This window comes from Egretta garzetta, unplaced genomic scaffold (genome assembly GCF_000687185.1).
Source record: "Egretta garzetta isolate BGI_Z169 unplaced genomic scaffold, ASM68718v1 scaffold898, whole genome shotgun sequence".
Classification (NCBI taxonomy): Eukaryota; Metazoa; Chordata; class Aves; order Pelecaniformes; family Ardeidae; genus Egretta; species Egretta garzetta.
In genome coordinates, this window is record NW_009260629.1 from 1,856 (window position 1) to 10,931 (window position 9,076).

A 9,076-nucleotide genomic window follows, 5' to 3' on the forward strand; every position below is an offset into this window, starting at 1 on the left:
TCAGAAAACTTCATGCATATGTAACACTTTGCTACATATAAACGGGCAAGTTGCCGCTTGATGGTATGCACATTAGGTGAGGCGATCCCCCGTGCATCGTGAATAAAGAATGCCTGCCTTCTAACACTGCATTGGTGTTACAAGGTTCATTCTTCCCAATTTCGGTGACACTCAGGCACCTCTCCTGTTCTCCAGGACCTTTCACAAATAATGGAGAGTGGCTCAGCACTGATGTCTGCCAGATCCCTCAGCACTCGTGGGTGCATTCCATCGGGGCTCATGGATTTGTGGGTGTCCAGCTGGCTTAAATAATCCTTAACCTGATCCACCTCAACCAAGGGAAGATCTTCCTTTCTCCAGGCTTGCTCGCTTACCTCCAAGGACTGGGAAGCCTGAGGGCCAGCCTTGGCAGTGAAGACTGAAGCAAAGAAGGGATTCAGTAACTCTGCCTTCTCTGTATCCTCCGTCACCAGGGCACCCACTTCATTCAGCAGTGGTGCCCCATTTCCCCTAGTATTCTGTTTGCTGCTGATGTACTTGAAGAAGCCCTTCTTGTTGTCCTTGACACCCCTTGCCAGATTTAATTCCAGGTGGACCTTGGCCTGTCTCGTTGCTTCCCTGCATGCTCTGGCAGTGTTCCTGTATACCTCCCAAGTGGCCTGACCCTCTTCCCACATTGCGTAGAGCAAAATAGAACTTATAACTAAAATCAACAAAATGGGCAGAGTGACTTCTCTTCAAGTTGCTGGCCCTCAAAAGATCATCCTGCAAATGAACCAAACTACCAAAATCTCTTTGGATTATTCTAGCTTTAGAGCCTTTTTCCAAAACTTTTAATAACTGTGGTTCCCTGGTGGGTTATGTGATTAAAAAGCTCACTCCTATGAACTCCAGCAGAGGCACTAGCAGGGCAGGGAACACACGTGAATGGAGTCCCTGCATCGGCTCCTTCCAGGGCTGTCCCAGGAGAACCATCAGCCCCGAAGTCGAGGGTGACACCCATCACAATAAAGCAGCAGGAAAGGTTCTCCAGATCACCTTACAGACTGCAGGGGGGTTACTCCTGAAGGGCTACGAGACCCAATATGGGATGCAGGGGAAGTGCATTTAGGGATTGCAAAGAACTTATTATGGTATATTTACTGGATGAACTAAAGATGTGGAAAGCACGGCGTAGGAGTGGCTTGGGCAGGAACAAGCCTTGGGAAACAGAAGAATGAGGGGATAAAGAGCTCCATTCACATGTAGACAGGTTGCTGATCAGAGGGATGTCTGGTGATCAGGGGATCAAGGGACAATTAGAAAAGGGGGAATGGGTGGGTGCATGTGTGTCTGTGTGTCTCTAAGAGCAAGGCGACAGGGGGAGTTGATTAGCAGAGGAACTGGGGAGTCTGGGCCAAAAGTTTTGTGTGCACACATGCAAGCAAGCGCATGGATGCATGCAAGTAAGGTCTGCACCAGCGAGTGGAGTGGAGTGGGGCTGCAGGCCTCGGGGGCTCGTGTCCACGTGCTAGTAACTGAGACAGGGGCCAGCTATTAGGTGGACAGAGTGTCTAAGCCCAGCTCCTGGAGGGATGCACGTTGTGCATGGGGACAAACTGACAGAGTAGAGGGACTTAGACAAGCCTGAGAACTGGGCTCTGTGAACCTCGTGAGGTTCAACAAGGCCAAGCGCAATGTCCTGCTCATGGGTCAGGGCAACCCTGGGTATCGGTACAGGCTGGGGATGAAGGGACTGAGAGCAGCCCTGTGGAGAAGGGACTTGGGGGTATGGGTGTATGAAAAGCTGGACATGAGCCGGCAACATGTGCTGGCAGCCCAGAAAGCCGTACCCTGGGCTGCATCCCCCGCAGCGTGGCCAGTGGGGCGAGGGAGGGGATTCTCCCCTTTGACTTCACTCTCGTGAGACCCCGCCTGGAGCCCTGCGTCCAGCTCTGGGGCTCACAGTACAAGATAGACATGGACCTGTTGGAGCGGGTCCAGAGGAGGACACAAAACCAGTCAGAGGACTGGAATGCCTCTCCTACGAAGAAAGGCTGAGAGAGTTGGGGTTGCGCAGCCTGGAGAAGGGAAGGCTCCAGGGAGACCTGACTGGCCTTTCAGTGTATAAAGCAGGCTTATAAGAAAGATGGGGACAGAGTTTTTAGTAGGGCCTGATACAATAGGGCAAGGGGCCATTGTTTCAAACTAAAAGAGGGTAGATTCAGACTAGATAGAAGGAAGAATTTTTTTTTACCATGAGGGTGGCTGTAGAGAGCCATTACTGAATGTAGTTTGTCTCTGTCTCTCTTACTGAATGTAGTCAGTCATACCAGAAAGCTGAAGCCAGAGCCGGGCCGACGGCAGACTCAGGAAGCGGGAGACCGCTACTCCCTGAGAGGAGCCCAGGTTTAAGGGGAAAGGAAAAGCCCCTGACCCGGCAGGGACTGTGGCAGTTGGGGCTGCAGAAGGGCGTTCCTTGGGAGTTGGTGAATAGACTCCAGACAAAGTAGTTAGAATTGGTTGTGCAGAGGTGGTCCGGGCAGGGAACTGCTCTTAAGCGGAGCGTTAATACCTCGTTAATGGCAGGCATAGGGGAGGAAGAAAAAAAAAAACGGATGAGATGGCATCAGGAAACTAACTCTTCTGTCCCCCCAGGGTGAGGGCGGAGGTAGAATGTGGATGTTTGTAAGACAACTCACCTGCAACGACAAAGGGGACTTACTGATTACTGTGGCGGTGGCGCCAAAGAGAAAACCCATGACCTTTTTAATAGATACTGGAGCCCAAATCACTGCGCTAAGATGAACTGAGGCAGAATAATGCAGTATCTCCATCCCATCCAAAAGCCTCATAGTTTTAAATGCCCTGGGTAAAACCCAAACAGTACCTATGACTCCAGTGACATTGTGGCACAGTCCCCCTTTAATTCCCCAGTATGGCCAGTCTGAAAGCCGAACAGGGGTGGGGGGTGGAGACTGACGGTAGATTATCGGAGGGTTAATAGCAACACATGCCCGTTGACAGCTGCTGTACCAAACATTGCCGAGTTAATTGCGACCATTCAGGAACAATCCCACTCCATCATGGCAACGATTGATGTTAAAGATATGTTCTTTATGGTCGCTTTGCAACCTGAGGACTGGAACATTTTGCCTTCACCTGGGAGGGGCAGCAGTACACCTTTACTCGACTACCCCAAGGGTACAAACACTCCCGGGGACCACATTAGCTCATCATGCTCTAGCACAGGAGCTGGAAACAATCCCTATACAGCAGGGGTAGAAATTTATCAATACATAGATGATGTGCTTGTGAGGGGGGGATCAGATAGAAGAAATCAGAAGGGAAATGTTATATACTAGTAGGTGTTGAAATAGTACCCGGGCTAAGGTGACCGGGGAGAACACTGTGAAGGCCCTAAAGGAATGGTTTGGGACCTTCCCCAAACCACAGGCAATTCAATCCATAATGGGTCGCACTTCACAGCCAAGATTGTTCAGGAATGGGCAGTCCGGGAGGGGATTACATGGGTGTTCCACACCCCATACTACCCACAAGCAAATGGGATCATGGAAAGAACAAAGGGGTTACTCAAACGCTTCCTGCAACCACACAAACCTGGATGGGCTGAGCGGGTGGGAGACGCAGGAACCAGCGTCAATAGTCGCAGGGGAACAAATGGTGTTTTGCCCCCAAGCCCCGACAATTGTGCCTACCTCACAGAACCCTGATTACCCTGACAAACCATCCCACTTCCCTGGACAACCTGTTCTAGTTACCTCCCTACCGTGGGAGCTGTACCATTGGCATTAGATGTCCCGACAAGCAAATACACCTGGAAAGCAAAAGATGCTAGTGGGAAGGTCCATAAAATGCACACTAAGTGGATTATTCCTTCCTTCTGACTCAAGGAGCGGGTTTGTTTCTGTTCTTCCTTCTTCCAGGGCGGAGCGACTGACCCAAGTACACATACACCCTCCTGGAAGAAGCTGACTCCTCTGTTACCTCCTCACGTGGTTCCCTCCTCCCTCCGCGTCGAAAATAAAGTTGAAAGGTTGTACAACATTTGACCGGATTTGGTGTCTTAATCTCGTCTTTGGGATTGTATCGAAACCTCTCCGGCATTGGATCGGGACAGTGGCGAAACACTGGAACAGGTTTCTCAGTGAGGTGGTAGATATCCCATCCCTGAAAACATTCAAGGTCAAGTTGGACGGGGCTCCAAGCAACCTGATCTCGTTGAAGACGTCCCTGCTTATTGTGGGGGAGGGGGGTGTGGACTAGATGATCTTTAAAGGTCCCTTCCAAGCCAAACTATTCTATGATTAAGAACAAATGTACTATTTTAACCTTACCAGTATGCTATGAAATCTTTGTTTCAGCTTTGCTTCTGATAATACTTCTTACTAGGATTAGTCTAGCTTATCTAAATTTGAAATCTTCATACTCTTGGGAAGCTCTACATTAATAAAGCAGTACGCATATCAGAGTTGGCTGTTAACAGCTGGTTGTTATTTCCCTTCCCTGCCAGCTCTACTTTTAAATTTCACAGAAACTGTTTTTCCATAAACCTACAGAACTCATGCTAGCAGACCCTGCTGCCAGATTCCCAATGAGAAATCTCTCTAGTGAGGCATTGTGCTTCCAAGCCAAACTATTCTATGATTAAGAACAAATGTACTATTTTAACCTTACCAGTATGCTATGAAATCTTTGTTTCAGCTTTGCTTCTGATAATACTTCTTACTAGGATTAGTCTAGCTTATCTAAATTTGAAATCTTCATACTCTTGGGAAGCTCTACATTAATAAAGCAGTACGCATATCAGAGTTGGCTGTTAACAGCTGGTTGTTATTTCCCTTCCCTGCCAGCTCTACTTTTAAATTTCACAGAAACTGTTTTTCCATAAACCTACAGAACTCATGCTAGCAGACCCTGCTGCCAGATTCCCAATGAGAAATCTCTCTAGTGAGGCATTGTATGGAGGGAAGGAAAACAAAGATTCCAGAGTTCAGAATGGTGACAGCAAGTGAACATCTGTGCTCATGGTGCCTACCAGGAAAATAAGTATTAGCCAATCTCCAAGTCCTTGTCTACATTCCCCGTAAGCACTCACCTGTAGAAATGCCTTTCTTTTATGTTACCTACAGATACATGCAGCCAGTACACAGCCATGCACACTTCGGTTCTCAGCTGAACCAAGCCAGATTCTTTTTATTACTTTCCCTCCTGGGAGCTTTCTTTACTCAGGACTTTCCTTGGAAGCATCTGTACTGTGTCTGTGTAATGTAATTAAGATGCATTTCCTGTGCATCCATATGGGTGGGCTGTAAGCACAGAAAAAAAGTCTCACATTAGAACAGTGAAATGAAATCTCCTGCTATTAACCATCACACCTTTGTTAGTACATAAAATATATTTAATTAAAACCAAAATATCAAACACTAGATTGATGAAGTTTCACACAGCAGAGATTTCAGTTGCGTCCTGGCTGCAGCAGATACCTGTCTGCACAAGGTGAACAGAACACTGTTTTGGAGACCAGTAAGTATTCTAGATGATAATTCTGACAGCTCAAAATCTAAGTTCTCAACAGGCACATCTAAAGAATTTGGAGCAAACAAAAGTGCTGTCTGGTTTCTTCAGCTTCAGGAAGTCACCATGGCAGATGGCCAAATGTGCAGTCAGTTGGATACGAGACCTTCAACTCATACGACCAAAGTTACTGCAGGAAGAAAGAGATAAATATATCAGAGGAAGCTGTTCGCAGATAGAAGACTTCATGCATTGTCCCATGCAAGTTTCTTTATGCTGTTGCTTTACTTTTAACTCCATTACAAGGGATTCCAAACCCTCTGTTTCTGAAGGTCTCATTCATTCGGGTTGCTTCTTCTCTGGTATTTCATCCGTGTCTCTTGCATGAAGTTTCTGAAGGCTGGTTCTTCATGACTCTCCTCAGTAACTGGGGGGAAAAAATCCACAGTTCAGCACTATTTCAGCACTTGTTCTACTTGTGTTACTGATGAAAGCTACAGTCAGGCTAGTCAGAGCAACACGTAAAGTCTATTCGATCTTCAACTTCATTACAAGATGAAAGAAATAAGTAATCCTAAAAATCAATGGAACAGGGAAAGAATGAAGATTAACTCTGCAAACTATACAAGAGAAAAATCACACACTTTAAGAACTTAGAAGATTGCTCCGAGAGCAGGAGTCACAGGAAAAGGGAAGAGAGCCAGGGGCAGAAACTTGTAAAGCCAAAAAGACAATGAAACATACTGTGTGTTAATCAGGTTCAGAGGTCACTGTGTGCTCCAGGCATAACAAGGTGTCTGGTTTATACATTTTATACACCTATTAAAAATAATTACTTGAATAGAAAATTTACAGTTGAACTTTCACAAAGGTTAGAGAGTGGTATCACTAGACGAAGCATTGCACCTGGGCTTCTGCTGCAGATTCAGACACCTATATTTAGGTGACTGTTTTCTTGTTTTCTAGGCTCTCATTGCAGTCAATCCAGTTAATGAAATACAGAGAGTATTTCCTGACTAGATGAGATCCCTCATTTCCTCACCTTCATGGTCAATGTCATCAGTATCACTCTCCCTCTCTTCTTCTTCATCAAGAGTTCCTCGTGTTAGGATCAGCTCAGAGGGACCCATTGCAGAAGCATCATCAGACCCTCGAAGAGAACAGAAATGGCTATACACAACAATTAACTTAGTTTGTGCCCTGACAATTTCTATTTGCACATCAACACAGCAATTAATACCTACTCTAAAGGGACAGAAAGCTGCTTCTGGATTCCAAAGACAGACTGTATCAGCACCACACTCAACCTCATATAAGGCAACAGTTCAACCAACAGCAGAGCTTTCTCATATTCCAATTTGACTGTTTCACCTTTTCTAAAGTATTTCATTACTTACAGTACGTCCACTGCTTTAACCACACAGGAGGGTTTCTTCTTCTCATGTCTGTGACTGGCACATAGAAGAACTAAGTCTGACCCATCCCACAGGAACTAAAGCCCCACTTCTCTTTACTAACATGAAGCTGCTTTCACGCTTTTGCTGTGCAGACAGAAAAGCACTATATGACATCTGCAGGCAGACTCTTCAGACAACTTCTGCAGTGAACTTAATCTTCTTAGTAAGGTACCTGCAAGTGTGTTGCTCTGCACACAGACGCTGCCCATGTCCTTCCACAAGTGTTCCAGCTGCTCTCTCTTTTGTTTATTTTGGGCTTTCTCCTGCAGGTACAAAGTTACATGTGGATTCTGAGTACATTTAAAACATCTGTAGAAAAGTAATCTCACCCAATACTAGCAGTCTGACCCCCAGCCAGAAAGCAGAAGTCAATAAGCAGGTCCTACATTACAACTAAGGTTACACAGAACTTCTGAATGAACACGGAAAGCAACCTCCAGCATGATGGACTCCAAGAACATTTTCAGCAGCATCAGGAAGCCAAACTCAGTGAAGTTGTGCCTGCAGAGAACTGTCTTTTGGACAGCCAGAACTCAAGGTGAGCAGAGCTGCTGATTTTGGTACTGCAATTCAGTCTTCGGTATTAATTGTCTAAGTCAAAACAGTACACTTCACTGGTGTGGAAAGATACAGTGATATTCTCAACAAATCACTTTGGAAAGTTATTTTTACAAAAGTCTCTATCCTTCTGAATGGAAGATATAAAAATCTTTCCCGATCATCTTCTCACAATTTGCCCAAATAAATTATTAGCACTAAAACACCAAACAACATCTGTTTTACAAAACTTCTTTATTTTTGTGGAGATATGTTCCACCAAATCTAGGCAAAAAAGACAGATGGTGAGCTTCAGGAAAGGAGGTGTTCCACAGTGAGTACGATCAGTAAATGAAATGTTAGACCCTTCCAACATACAGACAATTGTGTGCAAAAAAGCGACCCCAAGACACACTGCCCAGGTATACAATAGTTAAAAATACTCACCAGTGTTTTTCTCAGGCGCTCATATTCTGGACGATATTCTCTGAGAAGATAAAAGAGTGCATTCAGTCTGAACTAATATATGATTTATACTAAGTAAGGATCATCTTGGAGGCTTGCTTCTACCCCAGAAAAGATGTCTCTAGGCTTTCATGTTTGAGAGACATTTCAGAAAGGCTAACTACTTTTTACCCAGATTTGGATTCTGAAACCAATGGATGCAAAATAAGTGAACATACTTCATTAAAATAGCAAACCTTTCTCACATCATCTTGTTGGATAAGAAATTAAACCAGCTTGGCTGAGGCAGTTGTTTCACTGCTATACCTAATCAGCAGATTTATCACTGTCCTCTCATCACAGACATGACTTTCTCTGTTAGTACTCGTGCCTTGTAAGACAGTTCAATGGGATCTGTCTGTTCACAGACTTCCAAACTGTTATACCACTATGTGACCTTTGAAATATTTCTCTAACAAGGTAAGGATAAAGTGGATGTGGATATCCTCTTCTATAATTCTTAGAGTCATGGAATGGTTTGGGTTGGAAGGGACCTTTAAAGATCATCTGATCTAAACTCCTCCGCATGGGCAGGGACATCTTTCACTAGATCAGGTGGCTCAAAGCCCTGTCCCAACCTAACCGGTTGGCTTTCTGGGCTGCAAGTGCACGCTGGCGTCTTATATGAAACCCTTAACTAGGGTTTCATTATGTAGGCAGTGTATCCCAGAATAATCATTAGGTTATGTGGTAAAACTCAGCACCTCCAAAGAGAGAGAGACATTTGGGGGGGAAGGGGAAGCACAGATAATACCCTGCCCAGTTATTCCCAGGCCCATCATAGGAGAGTCATCAAAGCATTGAAGACCCATCTCAACAAGCCCAGAAGAACACAGGGGCATGCTGCCAGGCAGGGCATCCAAATTAAGGACTCGGAGGAAGGGATACCCCCAGTATCAGTACAGGCTGGGGGAAGAAAGGATGGAGAGCAGCCCTGCCAAGAGGGACTTGGGGGTGCTGGTGGATGAAAAGCTGGCCATGAGCCGGCAATGTGCGCTGGCAGCCCAGAAGGCCAACCGTACCCTGGGCTGCATCAGGCGAAGCGTGGCCAGCGGGGCGCT

At 45.8% G+C, this 9,076-nt stretch overlaps 1 protein-coding gene across 3 annotated transcripts in view; it reads right to left on the bottom strand.

The window, feature by feature from the left end:
• Nucleotides 1–3,405: 3,405 nt before the first annotated feature.
• Nucleotides 3,406–9,076, bottom strand: part of GPN1 (GPN-loop GTPase 1) — a 9,395-nt gene continuing 3,724 nt past the window's right edge. Inside the window, exons 3-8 of one of the 3 annotated variants that reach the window (XR_004842836.1) lie at nt 7,959–7,998; nt 7,147–7,237; nt 6,560–6,667; nt 5,487–5,944; nt 4,673–5,309; nt 3,406–4,332 (exon numbers count right to left, since the gene is read on the bottom strand). Coding sequence is in view for 2 of the 3 variants with exons in the window: in XM_035900945.1 (XP_035756838.1) it covers nt 5,853–5,944; nt 6,560–6,667; nt 7,147–7,237; nt 7,959–7,998 (331 nt within the window). In the remaining variant the exon portion in view is untranslated. Of the gene's footprint in view, nt 4,333–4,672; nt 5,310–5,332; nt 5,945–6,559; nt 6,668–7,146; nt 7,238–7,958; nt 7,999–9,076 lie in introns of those variants that run through there. The other 2 variants (XM_035900945.1, XM_035900946.1) reach the window with 2 other exon arrangements.